At 40.3% G+C, this 20,409-nt stretch overlaps 1 protein-coding gene across 1 annotated transcript in view; it reads right to left on the reverse strand.

The window, feature by feature from the left end:
* mettl24 (methyltransferase like 24) overlaps positions 1 to 14,927 on the reverse strand; it is a 31,789-nt gene extending 16,862 nt beyond the window's left edge. Inside the window, exon 1 of the mRNA XM_071479299.1 lies at positions 14,121 to 14,927. Coding sequence (XP_071335400.1) covers positions 14,121 to 14,453 — 333 coding nt within the window. The 5' untranslated portion in view covers positions 14,454 to 14,927. The remainder of the gene's footprint in view (positions 1 to 14,120) is intronic.
* Between the last annotated feature and the right edge of the window lie 5,482 nt (positions 14,928 to 20,409).

The raw sequence follows: 20,409 nt of genomic DNA on the forward strand, positions 1-20,409 counted from the left end.
AGTATATACAGTGATTTAGCGTCTTTGGAGTAATAGCAAGAAAGGCTGCAGTTTAGCATTGCTATTTTATAGGCTGTAAGAATTCACTTGTCTTATTTTATTTTGCCTATTCCAAAATCAACCATACAACCATACTCTTGTCATTTGAATCATTACATTTGTGCACAGCTATGGTGGTTTTACATGACATGTAACATAAGAGAATAGGATATTCCTGTCCAATGCATTATTTCAAAAATACTTTGAATTTGAATGTGCAGCACAGCCAGCAGGAAAACAAGTTATGTCAAAAATGTTTCTTACATATCAGGTGAGGTAGTGGCATGTTGTGCTAGTGTAGCAATGATGAGCAATGGATAGCCTGTCATTAAAACAGAGGAAAGTAGCTGACAACCTTTTAACCCTTGTTTAAAGGGGCACATTGGCAAATCCAGGATTATTTAGCTGACCGACTACACAGCCACACAGCCCAGAGTTTAATCAAATAAATATATAGATATTTTATTTTATGCCTTCATCATTAATGTGCTACAGAGCAGTACAGATAGTTACAGTGGTTGCTGGATCAGTATTAAGTGTGATGTGACTCAGCCTCCATGTGGAGTGCTTGTTGTTCAATTTTGATTCAAACCACATAGCAGAAATCTCTCTGGCAAAGCCCACAACCTGAGAAACAATAACTGACACAAAGAAGACAACGGAAATACCAGTTCCAATCAACATTGCTTTCAAAATGCAGAAGCGAAGCCAGGAGAATGTTATAGAGACAGAAAGACTGCATGACGATCTGGGAGTCTGTTATTTACAGGTAGACAAAATAACATCTACCTTTCCGCATCCCAGGGACTCAGAAAGCTCCCAGAGCTCTCTGTCTCCATGCTGCCCTTTTCATCTCCTAACTGAGTCCTCCCTGCAAAGCTCAGCTGTCAGGCCCCATACATCAGCCTGGTGCAGGTTGAGACAGGACTACTGATCAGAGAGCAGATATCTGGGACAATGGACTCCCTGGGAGGTAGAAGTGTGTAAAGTGGAGCTGAACAGGAACGAAGGGGGGAAAAGTAGAGAAACAAAGGACAGAGAGAGGGTCGTCGAAGGCACATACAAACACACACACACACACACACACACACACACACACACACACATTACCTGTACTGTACAGGACTTGTACAACTCAAGCTTTCAATGTCTGTTTTCCTCACAGGCTGCAATTATTTTTCTCTTCAAGTGAAGTTATTTAGTGGAAATAAAACACAATCTTTATCCAAGAACATAAGATCTAAAACAACTTTGGTGCAACACTGCTCTTTCCTAATGTGCAATAGAGATGTGTGTGTGTGTGTGTGTGTGTGTGTCTGTATTTATGCAACAATATACGAGACATGCCTATGAGCTCTTACTAACTGCTGAATCATCACAGAGCATTGATGAGATTAGTCTGAAGCCGAATGTTCAGTCAAGCAACAACAAGTCATCCTCACCTCAGGGACAGCAGAGGCAATCAGTGTTAATAACAAACACACAGAACATCACTCAGAACTGATGAGCCTCAGCCCTTTAGACCTTAGTTCCACAACATTACACATAACTACAAACCCAAGCGTGAGAATTTCAGGTAGTTGCCTTGACATGATTGGAACATTGGCAGTTATTGATTATGCTTGCCTGATAACATTGGAAACTAAAAAAAAAGGCAAAATTATTTGAGAAATTTGTATATGTCTTTGCTGCTGAAAAATGTACTCTTGGAACATTTGAAAACATACGAATAATGAAAAAAGTTGATGTGCCTGCTGAAATGCAATGGCTGAAAGAAGTGGAAGTGGCAGTCGGAATAGAAATGCTGAAAGATTCAGTTCAAGAAGCAAGGCCAAGTGAGTACTAGGTAAAGCTTCAGCCTAAGTGAAGAGAACTTGAACTTCAAGCATTAAAAGGGGGTTCAAATGCTAGGTGAAGTGTAAGCAATAAACTGAACTTCTGTATAAACTGGTTTGGTACAATGACATCAGAAACTAGAGCAGGCTAACCTTTCCAAATCAACTATGTGAGCGCTGAACAAAGTGGAACCTCATGCAGATGGAGTAAATAGTGTATTAGCAGTGGTAGTTAAGAGAGCTGAAGAAGTGTGTTTTCTGTATAAAGGTGAAGATCTGAGACCTGAAATGGTTTTAAATGTGAGCTGAAGTGTGAGGGCGGAAAGCAGAAGAACTCTCAGGTAGAGAAACAAGATGATTAATTGAATTCATTTTAGGAGAAAGTTGATAGAACTAATTTTTCTTGAGGGATAATTTAATTGAATTTTATTTTACTATACTCTTATCCTGATACACTACTGCCTTCACTTTTTTTTTATTTCTGAGGGGGAAAAAAGGATTATAAAAAGGATGGGTTTTTTTCCTAGTCCCATTTTCTGATCACTCTGTTATGGGTCCTTTCTGCATGCTTTGCATGTCCTGATGGAGCTGGGTGTGTTAGTGGATCTGTGCCTCTCAGCCTGGGTGTGAGCAGCCAGGCCAAGCATGAATAATCCCTTGGGGAGAAGAGAATGGATGGGTGAACAAGAGATGACTGGATAAAACAAGAGAAGACTGTCTGCCAGAACAATGAAGGCGGGTGAGAAGAAGTGCGACATAGAGGGGAGGTGGAATTTAAAAAAAAAAAAGGGCAAACACACAGCCGTAGGAAGAACTGCACCTCACTGTGAAAGAAGAGGAGTTCAACACCTGTGTATGGATTCACACTATGAATAAACAAAGTCGATACACAACAATCAATGACAGCGTGGTCAGAGCATCTGAGAGGACACAGCACAATCAGTGCCTGAGTAAACAAATTGTCACCAGTGTATTAAATGTCACGGAGGAGCCAGACACAGGTGAGCCGTGTCTGCCCATTTGGAAACCATAAGGCAACAGAACGAGTGCTGCCAAGTCAGCCCTGTCTGTTGGTAAAATGCCAGGGTGACTGAGTGGCAGACTGGCTGCTCATTTTTTGCAATTGCTCTCACCAGAGTCCAGACGCTTCAGAAAAATACCACCAAGCTGTGCAGTCAAGAGGCCAAAGCTTTCAGTTCAACAGCGTGTGGAATATGTTTTTTCTAACACTGTGGGGTGTCTTGAAGTTAGGATATGTTCTTTTGACAGGCTATATTTTTCTGACAGCTTGGCTAAAAACTCAGCTGTGTGCCAAATGAAGGTCAAAGCATGCAATGGACAAGTGGGCGGGCAGAGAAGTTGTGGTTTAATGAAACAGCAGGCGGTTGATTCCCATTAACCTCCCTCTGATTTCTAGTAGATGGTGAACCCAGGTGAGAGAGAGAACCGTATCAGAGACTTGTGCTCCAGAGGCCTGTGCTAATGTGATTTAGAGAGAGAATACAAAAAGATGCTGCGTTTGATCAATGATACTTCGAACTTTGGTGCAATGCATCAAGCAAAACACTATCATTATATTAAACACAAAAGCAAATTCCCAATATTTTTATTTACATCACCTACCTGCAGTGACAGACGGGTGTACAATCGTGAGACATGTCACTTCTTGAAGATGAAAACGACATTTATTTTGGTCTCCTCCATCGCATGACTCTTCTGCTCACACCAGCTAAAAATAAAGATCCGATGGGGAAAAACGTAGCTACCATGTTGGGAATAAATCTGCTCATAAACTGGATAGAGAACATTATTTGCAAACTGTAATGTTATTGCAGTGGAATGTGAAACAGCTGGATTGTGTGTGTCATTATAATGACAGGATTTAATTCATCATTAAATAATCATTGGTGATGTTTACTGTGATTTACTCAATGAGAGAGATGATGCAAACACGACCCATTGTTGTTGATGTTAGGGGTCAAAGGTTACTGTAAGGTTTAGTGAGTTTATTCATGAGATAATGAGATGTGGAGTAAAACAAAGATATACATTTACAGCTAAAATTCTTTAGTTGTTAAAACTTGAACTTGTGCAGGTTTAGTCTTGAAAGCTATCACTGCTTACTACAATAGCTACCATTGAACAGTGGTTTGAGATAAGCCCCCCAAGAAATTCTAGACAAACGTTTTAATTCTTTCACCACCCATGCACCACTAAAGGATTTGGAGCCTGTTATTCTATATCTATATAAGCCAACAAATTTTTCTGTCTCCCAGTACTTTCCAACTTCCCTACCCCTGCCTCCAACTGAAGACATAGATCTTTAAGGCTAAGTCATTACCTCAAACAGCTGGGCACTATAATTCTTTTTTAGCAAAGATTATTCAGACAGGAATAACACTTGCATTTGTTGGGTATTATTTTTATCTGAAGATTAATACTCACAAGGGGAACTAGTCAGTAATTGCTGTGCCAGAATGAAGTTGACTTAAAATCAGCTGCAGTGAATGTTGGCACCATCGCAATGAAGGAGCATGTCACGTAGTGCTTTGGTGTGGCTCACTGTTGAGTTTTTGGACAACAATGGAGTATGGACTATAATACAGAGGGATAATCTATCTAGAAACAAGTGACTGGTGGTTTTGCTCTTTTCAAAACCATTCATTTTCTGACAATGAGGACGAATATACAATCTCACCAACCTCATTTGGAGATGCTGTGTACAAAGATGTTAATAGATTTGTAGTGTAGCTCTGGAAACGAGTAAGTATAGATTCATTCATGCGCACTGGGTATTTAGAACAACAAAAATAAAAGTTTTCCTACGTGTACAGTAAATATATATTGTGTTATATCAGCTGGTAATAGACAGAGCCAAACTATTACTTATTATATAAAAGGCATAACAACAAGTGTAGAATAAAAAGGGTTTCTAGCCGCCCAGTATAGCATGACTATATGATACACACATGATAATCACAAAGAATCTGTGTTACTAAGCTCTATCATTCTGATTAATCTGGGAGATGGGGAGACTGGCAGTCGGACCAGACCCAGCTGTCTCCATTCGCTGCAGTCATCTCTATTCCCCTGGCTCATCAGCCAATCCCAGCTCACTGCCAGAGTACAGTGAGAGACAGAGAGGGTATAACAGAATTAAAGCGAAGGATTACGCTGATCTTTTTTAATAAAGGCAGTAATCTCTGAAGAGTTTAGCCTCAGTCCCCAAAGGCAGAGGGAGAAGCTGTGGACGAAGCCTGTGAAGGAGTGGAGGGACACATGAGCAGTGGGGGTTGGAAGTAAAGTGTTTGTGTGCGCGAGGGAGAGAGAGAAAGAAATTGGAGGTTGAGGCACAGATGGTGTGGACGGAGGATGAAGAGATTGTTCTCTTTCTCCATTCTACTGTTTCTCGGTTGTAAGAGAAATCTAACAAAGCCACGTTTAGTATGCATTTACTGTACAAGAGAGAGACTATGAGTGTGTTTGTGAGAGAGAGGGACAAAGTGGGAAAGTGACTGAAACAATCCTATAAAGGTTTATCGTGCAGTGGTGGAGATGAATTAACCTCTGAATATTACATGACATTGAGGCTTTGCAGTTGTGTAACATTACAGTACACACACTCGCCCATTCTGCAGACTACTTGGCAGTGGCATTATCTGCCCATGTGCTGTAAATCAAAGTGGATTGAAGACGCTCATTCCTTAAAAATGCAGATATACAGTTATGTTTTGTTGCTAAGCACCATCGTGTGAGACAGCATTGGTCTTTTTTAGCAAATGTCCCAAAATGACGTTTAAATTCAAGGGACAAAGCCCTCAAGTGGTAATAGTAATTATATTGGGAACAAAGGAGAAAGTCAGGTGACGTTGTTGTAGAGCAACAGGTTACCTGTGGCATATCTCCTGCTAACTGAGGAAACTCCCTTATGGGTTGTATCAGAGGGTAGAGACAAGTGACCTATATGGTGGTTTAGGTTGGAGGATTTGTTGAAATAACTACATCACTCTTTGCAGCCTTGAATTTCATAAGGAGTAGCATGACAGAGGACTTATGACAGAAATGAAGACACTTTACACAGTGGGAAATCACAGTCGTTAACAGCCTTATGATATATACCCAACACTGCTCACTGCTGTGTGTGGTTTTAAAAAGGAAAGGCAGCTGTGTGTGGCTTGGTTTGATTGATTCCTACAGTCATTTGTGGTTTCCTCTCAACTCTCAGCTGCTCTTATCAGAAAATATATAATTTTTCTCCCTCTTTCACATACGCACATACATACGTACGTGGGCGTGCACGTACATATACAAACACTGGTACACATCAAAGTCAGTGTGTTGTTTTTTTTTTAACTTGTCCTGGCACATGCCATCAACTTAAATCCCTGTCGAACTGCCCGTTGCCTTGGAAACACAGTCCCCTCACAGTCACATCATGGTAACTTCACTCATGCGTGCATTCATAAATGCATGGAGGCATACACAGATGCTTCTATTCACCACAGCATGGACTGAAACGGTTTTGGGATTGAAATTAAAAAAAAAAAAAAAAAAAAAAAAAAAAAATATATATATATATATATATATATATATATATGATTGACGCCACTGATGTGATCATATTATGTTTGAATTGGGCCCTCTTGGCGAGTGTCTGAGGAGACAGATGGGGTCTTATTGTTAGCAGGCTGGCAGTTAAAGCCTGTATGTGTGTGTCTGAGCGTACGCGTTTATCTACGCAAGTGTCTTCCTGGACAATATCCCAGATATGAGATCTGTGTTTGATGTCTCGTTGGGAGGGGCAGAGGGAGCATGCTGAGCACCATATGATGCTTCCTTCCTGAGATGTAGCTGAAAAAACAGAGAGAGTGACAGCAAGATAAACAAAGGGAGGTGGTAATTTTCTTTCTCAACTCATGAATTTATTTTTTGCCAATTTGTCTGTGCTACACATAAATGATTACTGGATATAAAAACAGAAGGAAATTGAAAGAGATGGCAAAGGGAGATGTATATTTCTAGCCACAGCATTCCTCATAATGTTAATGGTTGTTTTGTGATGACATTTCTTCAAATCTCCCTACTCTGTACTCTTCCTCTCCATATGTTTTCCATTCTCTTTATCGCTCAGTATCAGCTATCAAATAAATACCACAGATACAGATCGGGAGTGGGGGACAGAGAGGCAGAATATCCTTGCCAACCAGGGATGACGTGGCAAATACTTTTATACAAGGCTTAGAGCAACAACAAGCTCTTTAAATGATTGTTCTTAAGGTTCACTGGCCTTCTGTGTTGCTTTGGGGGCTAAGTGGTGCTGGCTGTGTGTCTGTTGTCTTTGTAAGCAGACACAGGTAGCTAAGGTGCATGTCAAATGCTACTGAAATGGGTTTCTGCTGCACAAACAAACCGTAGGCATTTCGGCGACACACAAAAGTGCCATTTGCTAGAAGCCGGTATTCATGTTCTGTGTGAGTGTGTGTGTACATGGATGGGGCAGTGTAGGTGAGTGGCAAGGATGAGAGCCAGAGTGTCCCATTTCAGAGGTCAATGCACTCATTCATATCGGCCGGGAGGGAGGCTGCAAACTTTCTGGAATGTTCCAGACAAGGCGTTCACGTCTGAGGGGAGTATTGTGTGATTGGGACTCTGGACTTGACAGTTTGACACTGACTTTCCCCCCCTCCAGTGGGCGTCTTTGTCTGATAGCTGTTAGCACACACAACAGATCCACTGTTTATTCATATAAAGTGCATTGAGCAGCCTGTGTTTCTCCATCTTCAACATATGGTTGTGATCATCTTGTTTGAGGAAGTGTCGTATAGAACTACATTTAAAAATTGGGTTCACGAGATTTCAGGTGTCAGCTCAACAGTTTCACAGTCACAGTTTTGAAAACTGAAATTTGTTTTAGGGCTCTGTAATGCTTCTACTTATGACACAGTGCGTAAACCCTTGCGATTAAATAATCAGATTTCTAAAAACCTTTGCAGAGCCGGTGATTGATTATCTGAAAGGTCTCTTTGTGCTTCTTCCCCTCCTAACTTGGCAGAGATTCCAGGTCGGCCTGTTTTCTTTTGGTCTCACTTGGGATACTAATCTCACTTTGCACACGCAAAGCTGTGCGCCGGTGCACAACTGCTTACTTCTCCAGGGAGGTTAGTGTGTGCATATTGTGTGATACGATGTCACTGTGGTGATTTGTTGTAAAAGTGTAGGAAATCAAAGCGCTCATATGTCTAAACATGTTCATTTCCCTGCTCTGATTTCTGCAGCCTGGAGTTATTACACCTTGCTATGTATGTTTCTTTCAAAGTGTTTGTGATCCTACATTACGAGGTGGTTATCTTGCTCTCTTCAGTCATCCATGTGATGGATCAGCCTGTCATTTTTAGACTTCTGTTTTTGTGCAGATTGAACAATCAAGGTGTAGCACGTTGCTGCAATCTAGTCTGCGAAGACTATATGGTGAGTAAACACGTACATTCCTAAACAAATGTCACTTCAAAATGCCATGAATGTTCTTGGTTTCAGGGACTGCGTTTGTAGAAACAGTCAGTATAAATGTATAAATAACCCAAGCTAGGGAGTGCAACTGCACTAGATACTGTTTATAATGGGTGAAATTTTTAGCTCAAGAGCAAGGGGTGGAGTGCGACCGAGGTGACGTGTCTGCCTCCCGGCTTGTGATTTCTTGTGGCTCCCTGGTTCCCCAGATCCCCCAGCTAGAGGTCAAAGATGCCTGAGAACTGATTCCAGTCACACCTTTGAGATTACAGAAGTCAACCCCTCTCATTCTTTTCTAACAGCCTCTCTCTCTCTCTCCCCCTCTTTCTCTCTCTTCCTCTCTCTTTCTGTTGAGCCGAGGTCTTTTAGCTCTCCAAGACATGACCAAGGTCACTGGGTTTCTGCATTAGAAATTCCACTGGGGGCCTAACACTGACTGGCAGTGGTTGGTGCAGACAGCACAAAGAGGCCGTTTCTGTTTTTGCTTTATCCCAACACTGAACGAATCAACGCTCAACAGCAAAGTGTTCATTTGGTATCGCACTGATGCTTATTTGAACAAAAGTAATTAATACTTGCCTGAACTTGAAATGAACTTGTGTCCCATCTAATTAAAAGAAATCATCTCAATTACAGTTCAGGCTGCTCTCGGTTATTAGTATTTTTTGGTTGAATCAATTAGCATAATCACAAGTGTTCTTCTTTATTGAAACAGAGTGAATTAAAGTTCATTCAGAGGGCCATAAAAGTGTTTGCTTAAATCCCCTCTGCTGGATTCCTGTCGCTGAACAAATAGAAACATCTAGTTTGAAGTTCTGACAATCTGTCATCGTTGCCAAAATCAACAGGATAATGAAGAAAGCTGATGATTTTTACTAATAGTTACTGTCTCCCCTGCTCTGGCTGCGTAAATCAACATAAAAAAGATGGGGTGAATCTGCGGGGTTCCACAGATTGCCTTTTTGTCAGCTTGACATCTCTGGATGATCATGTCATTGGGCTGTCTCACTGTTTCATGTTATAAAATCTTCAAAAACTACCACGCCTGTCTGAGAGGATCCATGGTACCACTTTTCTTCTCTGTTGTGAGCGCTGCCTGCCTATGAGCTTTGAGGTTGAGCGTGTGTGACGTGTGAATGACAGCTGGTCTATCTGAGAGAAATCTCTGACTCTGGGAAAGAGATCCTGTACAAAATCTCCCACACTCACGACACCTTCACTGTGAATGCGGCGCGAGGGCATGGAGAGTTGATAAGATGGATATGCAGTGAAAGGGCTATATGTGTAACAGTTTAACATTAATAATTCATTTCTACATTAATTTTGGAGACTTCTGTCAGTGGTAGTGATGTGTGGAGTGCCTGAGGAGGAAACTTAAGAACAAATCACTTCAAAGCTGCGAACTGAAGATACTGTCTTTAGAGAAGTAAGAGAGGTAAGTAAGAGTTGAGCTGGGAAGTAAAAGCAGCAGTGACTACCAATATTCTCTTTTATTTGACAGGACTTATGAGAAAATAGGTCTTACATTTAAGAAAGGACCTGCCTGTATTTTCATACTGTAGGAAACCTGTGCACCTCAAAGCTGACAATACAAAGAGTAATGAGACACTTGTTGCAGTTCACTGCTGGGTCAAGATGCTTCCTATTGTTGCTGTATTTGCCGAACTGCTGCTTCAACGTCTGATATGTTTTGATAACTGCACATAAAACATAATAAAAAGTATGTCGGATAAATACAAACATTAACCTTTTTCATGCTTTCATAATAAGAGTGTGTAACTTAAGCTTTTAAGTAGATACACCACAAAGACCTCAATCTGTCAATGTACGATTATTCTTACAGCTACACATCTCAGCTAATTGAATGTTCATGGATGGGAGGCAGGAAGTTGCATAACATGAAAAGAACACAAAGAATCTGGGGAAATAGTTCACAGTGAGGGCAAGTTAGATTTATATAACCTCAAATCATCCATCGGTTTGTCTGAGAGGTCATTCCAATCTCCACAACATTCAACACCTTTTGCCCTCAGATAAGGACAAAATCACCACAAGAACACCCTTTAGCAGGAAAAGAAATATGGGAGAAACCTCAGTGCAGCAAAGGAGGAATTTCTCTTCTGAGCTCGACAGACATCCATAAGTTTTCATGCAGTGTGTACAGAGTAGACAGAAATGAGGTGTCGTCCAGCGTGGACTTATTATTAACATCATCACTATGAGCATGTTAGCATGACCTTTTTAGCTAAAAGCACCACTGTGCCTTCATACGCCTCACACAGCTGGTAGTGTAGCTGTAGATGCCTTGTTATAATGTATTTATCCAAGATATTAATTTGTGAAAATTATTCAGAGTGGGGTATACATGGTGGTTCCCCACCTACCAATGGCAGTAGGTGAGTGTAGGAAGCATACTCATGCAAATTGGCATATGGCATTATCTGGTGACTTGTGGTGACTTTTTAGCTTTCAGTTAAAGAGTTGTATTAGGGTGTGTATGTGTGTGTGTGTGTGTGTGTGTGTGTCACTGTGACTTAAGGGCAGCAGTCTGTTTATTATTGTTAAAGTCAGCAGGCTGAGTCATCAGTGAATGCTGTGTCTCTCTCTCTCCCTCCATCTCTGCTGCTGTTGTTTGGCCCAGTACATTTTATTTCTGTCTATAATTTACCAACTCCTGTTTTGCCAGTGGGGAATAAAGCCTGCAAGAGGTAAATCATTAAAGAAAATGTGTGTGTGTGTGTGTGTGTGTGTGTGTGTGTGTGTGTGTGTGTGTGTGTGTTTGTGTGTGTGTGTGTGTGTGTGTGTATTTATGTTGAAGTCTGAAAGCAAAGAGATTAGATTTCTAGAGACTGGTTATAACTAAAACAGACTCTTAGATGTCTCTTTCTCTTTCTGGTTCTCTCTCTCTCTCTCTCTCTCTCTCTCTCTCTCTCTCTCTCTCTCAAACATATACACACACATATACAGTACTTGTCAGCAACAGTCTTTGTCACATTCTTGAATGAGTTTCTGGATGATTTCTCACTTCATTTTGCTCAGACAAAAGCCTAGAAGCAAAAAATCCTTTACTTTTGACATTTCAAACAGCAGCAAGGACGACAGCAGCAGGTGCAAAGATGTGTCACCTTGCAGTTGTTGGTACGCTGTAAAATGTCATTAATCAATCAACATGAAAGTGCAAATATTTACTGTAAGTGATGAAGTCAGATGGAATCAGCATTGTCCACCAGACAGACGTGGAGTTTTATTTGTGTCTGAATCTTGATAGACACAAATGAAACCCCATATGTGCAAACTGTATAATGCCATAAACTGGTGCAAAACCTAATCAAGCAGAGTATAAAGTGTCCTCACTCACAATGCAGGTGTACAACCATACTGATGGATTATATTAAATGAAAAATGATAAAAACATTTGCTGTGAGATCAGTTCAATAGCAACAAGAAAAATAAGGGGAGGCGAAATTTAAATGGGTGCACTCAGCCCTCATTACAAAACAGTGACATTAGTGACAGTGTTACATAAAGATTACAGCTTCATAAAGCCCACTTTAAATATTGTGCACAGTAGTAAATAGTATTTAACATAAAAAGTCCCTCTAAGGTGTGTCTTCATTTATGGTGTTTATATACAGAACATATTGCACAATACTTGATTTGTCATGTACTGATATGCAACATGATACTGTAACATTTGGCACATTTATGATACACAGTAGATGCACAGTTCAAGACCTGCTGGTTTATATGCAAAATCAGCAGAACTCAAGTCAATAAAATGTGGACATCTACAATTCCAGCTCCAGTTGCCTATTTTCCTTCTGAGTCTTGGGAAGGTGACAGTGTGGCAGCATATGCACTAATATCAGTTTACTGCAGATGTGGTTACAAACAGCAGCTCATAAATAGATAAGTGTGAGGGACAGCTAACAGTTTGTTTATGCTCGGCAGCAACCTAAACCTTAAATCCTCCCCCTGTCTGCCGAAAGCACAAACAGTTATACTGTAGTTAACACCCCAAACATGGCAGGGCAACAGAAATATAAAATACTGCTGAATGTTAATGTTACGAATCTTGTGATCCCTTTTGGCCCAAAATGATGCAGTGCCCTTTAAACAGCATGCCAATCGCCTGGAGGTGTGCTGACTCTCAGTTTTACAGTACGGCACTGCAACTCACTAAATGCCAACATAAACAAACCAAATGATAAAATCCTGAAATTCTGAAATCATTAAATGCTTAGAAAAGTATAAGCACTGCGCTAAGCTTCACTAAAAAAATGGATTTTCACCTTTTTCACCTTGCAAACTGATAACTGAGCTTCTATATGTTCTCTGAACTCCATTCATTGCTATTGATCAAGGTTGCTGGAGGTGTCCTTGTCATCTTCCTCGCAGAGCAGTAGACCTGCTTTCCTGGCCATTATTTCATCTGCCATGCAGGAATATGTGCCGAGAGACAGGGAGCCAGTGAGAGAGCGGGAAAGAGAAGAGAGAGAGGTTGAAGGAAGGGAGAGGAACTAAGAGAAATATGGGTTAGAAGTGAGAGGCGAGACTGAAACTTCAAATTGAGACAGACAGGAGAGATGAAAAAGCAAGAGTAAGGATGAGAGCATGAAGAACAGGAACAAGGTAACATGACAGAGAGTAAGATGAGAGACTAAAGGGAGAAAAAGCAAGAAGAAATGTCGGTAGAGAGAACGAGAGAGAGGGTTAAACGGAAGGAGCGCATGACACAGAAATTTTGTTAAGGGCCCCTCCAGGGCATTTTATGTGAGAAATTTTGTGTTAAGAAGCAGGGACAATGAGCATATGGTGTTATGTGTTATTGATGGCGCATGAGTGCTGATCTCTCAGTGTGGCGTAATAGCCCTGCGGTGATTTTCATGCCATTTGAAACTCAAGTTGGTTTAAGTCATTAAAGATTTAAAGACAAATGTGAGCAAACAAGCATGTCTTACCCTAAAGTAACAGAAGTAGGAAATGCAAGAGAGAACAATGCAAAAGAAAGCAAGATTAAAGAAAGGCAGATTTGTTGTGGTGGCGGCGGGAGGGTTAGTGGAGTTTAGCAGTGAAAGGGAACAAAGGGGAGATGGATGGACGCAGAGATCGAATGACAAAATAAAGGCTACTGAGATGGAGAAGAGAACAGAGATCAACTGTAGACAGAAGAAAGGAAAAGGCACAACGAGACAGTAAAAGAGAAGGAAGTGGGAGTTTTGTTAAGCTGGTCCTTTAACACACCCTTCACAGGTCAAAGGTCAAGCCCCTGGAGCATGTGTGTGTATGTGTGTGAATGGCTGTGTTTGCTTTAAAAGACATTGCATCTGAATGCTCCTTTGTTAAAGCAGAATTTGAATAGATTTTCTTGTGTGTTTGATTTGTAGTTTGTGTTGCAGTGACACCTGTTTAAATCGTCTATGATTATCAAAAAAAAACTAAAGCTAATAAATGCTGCTTTGCACGGCCACAAATTCTAGTGGCAAACTGTCATTTTCAACTTCAAAGCATTTCAGAGGCGTTCAGTGAACATGCATTGATTCTGCTGCCTGTTCTTCCTTCATCACCCTGCTGGGATTTCTGAGATTTAAGCCAGTGATTCACAGAGATGGAGTGAAAGCTCCTTTATTGAGCTGCTCTGTCTCCTACTACGCTGATTTAGGATCAGATTACTTTACAAGAATCTTAATCGCAGCAATTAAGAACAGAACCCTGATGGGATATTAAACTTAAACATACCTTTCTGTGCGGGCGGAGAGGTGGGCAGCATGGAGGTGAGGGGTCCTCTCTGTTTTCATCCCTCTTCTTCGCTGGACTGTCCTTTTTCAGAGTTCGAACATAGGAGATTCTCCTTTTAACACTCCTGTCCTGCTCCTCGGTCTCTGCAGTGACCCGCTTGGTTCTGCTTTGTTGGCCCAACTGCTGCTTAGACTGGATGGGATGTTCAAGAGCCAGGGGTGCAGGTGTTCCACGCCAACCTGTCTCCAAGTAAACATGGACACACACATACACGGTAGTGAGCAGGATACCCAAACGCAGCAGCAATCCCAGGGTGAGTCGCTCACTGCCCATGTCCAGTCACTGTCTTGTCCTCTGTTTCTCTCTGGCTCGCCTCAGTCCATCTCCTCAATGGGAAGTTTTGGTTAGCCCATTGCTTTTTCTACTCCATTCTTGTTGTCCTTCTCTTCTCTTCTCTTCTCTTCTCTTCTCTTCTCTTCTCTTCTCTTCTCTTCTCTCCTCTTCTCTTCCAGCCTCCCCTTTCCTTCAGGTCCAACGTCTCTCAGACCAAGAGAGTAAAGTTAATGAAACAAGAATGTGTGAAGAAACACCTCTGCTCGTGAACCAACACACGTGTGTGCCTGCATCTTAACCTGAACGGGAGTGTGCATGTTGGCGTGTGTATCATGAGGCTCTGCAAACACATCTAGAAGTACGATGTGTGCCGCCGTCTTTGAAAACTTTGGGAACTCCCTCCTCACACTCTCAAGTCCCCCTTCTCACCAAACACACACACCCCTTTAATTTGCTTTCTTTTTCTCTCTATCTAACTCACATCGCATACACACACCCCTCTGTTGCTTTGCCCCCTCCCTCGAGTTGCCTCTCCCGCCCCACAGACTCTCGGGTTACTGTGTAACTCTAGATATGGGCAGGGCTACGCCAGGGGACCGTGCATTTCTCCCTCAGCATCTGCATACAGTTAAGACAGAGCACAGAGGAGGAGGGCTCTGCCCAGATACTTAGGCAGATAATATGATTTTACACTCATGCTCAACTGAAGTTTTTGTTTTGCTGCAAAATATGTGAACATTACATCTTAAAAGTGCATAAATAAAAGGGAATATGAAAAATAGATTTAATTCATAGGAGAGCTTTTATGAAACTGCACTGGTGAATCATTATATTATCAATATAAATATGTTCTTCTCAGGTTCAAAAAGTCTTTGCTGGAGGTGAAAATCAATTAAATCAAATGAAAATAAACAGGAGTTACCAGGTTTTGAGGGCAACTTTACTCAGCTTTAGCAGCAAAAATCCCTAAACGCACACCAAACAAACCTATTCAAATTACATGGTTGTTATTGTTTAATATTTGAGTACATGATTACTAGAAAATGAATGTCTAAATGGCAGGAACACGTCTTGTTAAAGCTGATTGAGTGTTGAGGTCAATTCAGACACAGAGCAATACTTCAGTCCTGTCACTAGAGGTCACCCCAGACCTGCAGTTCAGACGTGTACATGCTCCCAAACTTTGATTTATCAGTCAAATAACTTTTTGGCTGTTGAGTGACTCTAAGTGTTGCAAAATAAAGACAGAATTCTGAGTTTACTGTATGTGCAGTCACCATTAGAAGAGATCAAATACACATCAAACTCATATAATTTGTATATGTTTTATATTTGAAATAGATTCCAGATCCAAAGACCCTGCTGACTGAGAAGAAGAGTGCATATGGGTCGGCGATCAAAGAGGAGCTGCAGAGGGAGCAGACTGAGCTGAAGAGAATCATACCCACAGATGGTTGCATCTATGCTGTGAACTGGGATCAGAATAACTACCAGTCTCTTAGCATCTTATCACTTATTGTGATAGAGTTAAAATTCTTTAAATCTTACATCTGGTAATTTCCATCGTGTTGTACTTATATAAAACAATGTCGTACACAGACCTCAAAAACAATCACTGCCACTGCTCCAGACAGACAAAGAGACAAGTGACAGGGAGTCACGTCCTCACTGATGATGACCAGCCTTGTTGAGAGGACTGACAGAGTGCATTTTCATTTCGACCCCTAAGGAGCGTAGTGACATATAAATGCAAATGAATGGACTGAAGGCTCTGTTTGCTCATTGTATTTGAATATTGTCACTGTAAAGCAGGTGAAGTCTTTGAAGATGAAATGTCAAACAGCTTTTTTAGTTTTCATTCAAATGTGGTCATACAACGCCCACATGGGTATGTGAAAATGAAAATGCAAATCGGAGCATTTTCTTTTTAGTTTTTACCCTAGATAACACATCCTGTTGGAGGTGGGGTCACATGGCTGCTGGCCTGAAGAGCACAGGTGTGCTGACTGGGCAGCTCACACAGGTGCCTTGAGTGTCCATTGTTCTGTGTCCTGAGCCCATTCTCTATTCACCCTTCAGCAGAGCTGGTTCCCTCCATCATTTCACCTTTGTTCCTGGGTGAGTAGTTTATTTAATTATATTTCCTAAAGTCATGTTTATTTTGTTGTTTAGCACATCGAATCCCCGTGGTTTGTTCTCACATGATTAGATAGATAGATAAAAAGATAAAATACTTTATTAAACCCTTGGAGAAATTCAAATTGTCTAGTAGCTCACTAATGTATTCAGTTAAGATTTAAATCTGTGTCATAACGGAGGCTGAGGTGTTCAACAGTCTGATGGCAGTGGGAACAAAGGATTTGCTGAACCTCAGTCTAGATCCTGCAGTGCAGCCAGATGAGACGCTGGCTGCTGCTGTAGCTGCTTCTCTGGTCTACAAAGATGTTGTTGAGAGGGTGGTTGGTATTCTCCAAGGTGGCCTGTATCTTACAGTGTATGTGTCTCTCCACCCCCATCTCTTCTAGCTTGTCTTTGAGAATGGGGGGTTGGATGGTGTTAAATGCACTTAAAAAAAATCAAAGAACACAATCCTTGTGTAATCACATGGCTCATCCAGGTAAGTATGGGCCCAATGGAGCATCTACAGGACACTGTCATCCACTCTAATATGTTCCATGTCAGTGAACTGTAGGGGGTCTAGTGTGTGTTCAACCCGTGGCCTTAGGTGGAGAAGCAGCTGCTCCAGGATCTTCATAGTCATCTACATATTTATAGTTGCTTTATATATCTAAAGTGAGAGTGATGATTTAGAATTGTTTGTTGCTTTATTCATGATATGATGACCTGTAAGTAAGCTTTCTTTCATTTGTAGGAATATGACCACTCAACTATAACTACTCCCACCTGACTGCAAGAAAAAGATTAGATATCAAATGGAACTTGCTGACTGCTTCTCCTGCTTTGCTCTTATTCATTAAGCCGAGTCCAGTGTAAGCCTGGAACAGACGCATGTGTGAAAAATTACATTTTCAATTTTCAAGTTTACATGAGACCTGTTAGGGTGTACACTACACAGCTACTGTGAATTATGGGGTTAGTGAGGTAACTCATTAACCCCAGTGGCTCAGAGTAACTTGAGCTATACAACTTCAGTAGCCTGACTGATGAGAGCAAGCCTTTGATTTTTTTTTTTTTTTTTTTTCCAGACTATGCCATTTGCAAGCGAGTCTATACTTTCAGAGTCTGTCTTTCTGCTGTAATAGTTCATCATTTGCACTTGATTGCTCTTAATGTGGGAGGGGGTAAAATCTACCAGACCTTTCAGGATCTGCAGCAGACAGTGTCACACTCTTTTGTAGGACGATTGAGCATCAAGTTTTACAGTTTTCTGCTCTGTATCTCTGTATCTTCACAGATTTTGACAGAAGTTACCTCACATCTGAGATCACACAAACAAATCAGAGAAAGTTTCCAAACAAGTATTTTAATCATAATATTCAGGCCACAGATATATTAATAATCATACACATAATGAGTGAACAGAATATCATTTTAAACATTTAACCATAGGTACGTGTGGAAAAGCGATTACACAAAATACAAACTGCTTCTATAAAAAATGAATATTTGCATATTTACAAAACGCTCCAACATCTGACAAAAATGTTTTCAAAATTAATGCCACGTGTGGAGAAACAATATGCTGAATTTATACAATGTTTGTCACACTAAAAGTTACCTTGACTGATCAATAGCATATTTCTAAGATTTTTTTTTTTTTCATGTGCTTTAGTTTCAAAACTGAACAGACACAGATGAGTGGCAGTTAGCATTAGGAAAAATATGCAATTGGTGGAGTCAAGGTAACTTTCAGTGTGACAAACATCAGTATAAGGCCAGTATATTACGCCAGAGTGTTTTGTAAATATGCAATTTTTATTTATTTATTTTTTTTAATTGAAAACAGTTTGTATTGTGTAATAACCTTTCCACACAGACCCATGGTTAAATGTTTAAGATGAGTTAAAATGATGCTGTTTCTTACACTCACTAATGCATCAGAAAATAACCTTCATGTAATTATTAGTCACCGTGGCTTGAATATTATGATCGAAATACTTGTTTGGAGACTTGCTACGTCTGATTTGTTGTAAAGGAACTTACTGTGATGTAACGAACTAATGAGGAACTGCTCAGTAACCACTCTGTTTGATTTATCACTTTAATGACCAAAGCTCCACAAACTGTGAACCACAACCGAGCAATTAAAGGTTTAACATAGCCTCTTTTATGCTGAGAAATGTGGTCTGAACATATGTATGTTAGGTTAGCAACAGATGCTTTGAAAAACAAATTAAGTTGTTAGCTGTTGGTACCATTTAAATATCACATTTTCAGGTTGTGCTTGAACTAGTAAATTTAATTTTCATACTGTTGTACATACTGAAATTATGTTTAAATGGATGATTGCTAAGTCTTTTAAGTCCTTAATATGCTTCAAAACATTTCACATAAAAAGAGCTGCTTAAAATGTCCTTGTTTGCCCTGCAATGAATGTAGTCATTTTATTTAATACAGTAATACCACACCTATGGTCCTCTGTTCATGGACTAGCAAGAAATGGTAAGTCATGTGCATGACAACACCCCATACTTAAATAGGCTCAAATCAGGGTTAAAATGATTTTAAAGCTGTAACGTAATCTTCACAAATAATTCCAAAGTTTGTAGTTGTAAATCAACATTTGTAAACCTGTAAAATGAATCTGTAGGAGGAATTCAAGCTTGTGCATATGGGGGTAAAAAGTACTGGTTGTGCCAGAGAGATTAGTATCTGTTTAAAGAAAGACTATGTAAATCAAAACTGAACACTTGATCACTGATGAGGTTAAACAAAGACACAGGAAAGAAGAAATGCTTTTGTGGATGTCTGTGTACAGACAGAGCAGAAAACTGTGTAAAACTCGGTGCACAACATTCCCAGTGTGTGACACATGAGCCTTGCACGTAACACTTAGTGGGAACTGAGTGCAGAGTTTTACAGTTTTCTGCTCTGTATTGATACACAGATCATGACAAAACAATTTCCTTTACAGTGTCTTTGTTGAACCTCAACACTTATCATTTGTTCAAGTTTGAATCACATTGTTGTTGTGTGTTTTTTATTTTTAACCCTGATTTGCGCCCATGTAAGTTGGGAGTAAGTCGCCTCCCGAGGCGTCCAGCTTGATGGCAGGGCGCAGGGCCCACTGGGGTCGAGCTAGCCGCCTACCCCGGCAGCTAGCAGCTAACCTTTTTTTTTTTTTTTTTTTTTTTTCCTGAAAGCCCTTATATTATACTGCTATAATGCATAATGCTAATATTATACTAATTAAGCTATATTGACTGTACACATTTTAGTAAAATTAACTCAAAAATAAAAAATTGTCAAGCTTACAAGGGATGCATGATTATGTCAAGTGAACATTAAGCTTTTTATTTTTCACTTCATTTTAACAGTCCTTAACATTTTTGTATCACAGATGGATTGGGATTTAAAGTGTAGGATTTGCCTTGCTTCACATAGCATTCTCATATAGCTACATCTACAACGATGCAGGACAATGATAAGGCTGCCTTTCTTTTCGCTGTTTCAATCCAACAGCAAACTTTTGTATTTAGATATTGGCTTATAATTAGCTCTCTTTTTTGGAATAAAAATAATACCTGATTACTTCTTTGTGATGCTCTTGTATTTTCTGATCATTTCACAATCAATTTGTCTTCTGAGGACAATAAACATACATCAGTGTACATACAGTACATTTATGACAGTAGACTTGGTTGGAGAGAGACATAGTGACAGGCTGAGCTATAATTTGAAGGGCACATTGTAGACATCATTAATACAGGCCTTTACATTCTGGCTTTGCTTTGTTTCTATGTAACATAACGTGCTAGTTTCAAAATGCAGAGTT

This window comes from Trachinotus anak, unplaced genomic scaffold (assembly GCF_046630095.1).
Source record: "Trachinotus anak isolate AG129_WGS33_773 ecotype Australia unplaced genomic scaffold, CSIRO_AGI_Tana_v1 ptg000005l, whole genome shotgun sequence".
NCBI classification, from domain to species: domain Eukaryota; kingdom Metazoa; phylum Chordata; class Actinopteri; order Carangiformes; family Carangidae; genus Trachinotus; species Trachinotus anak.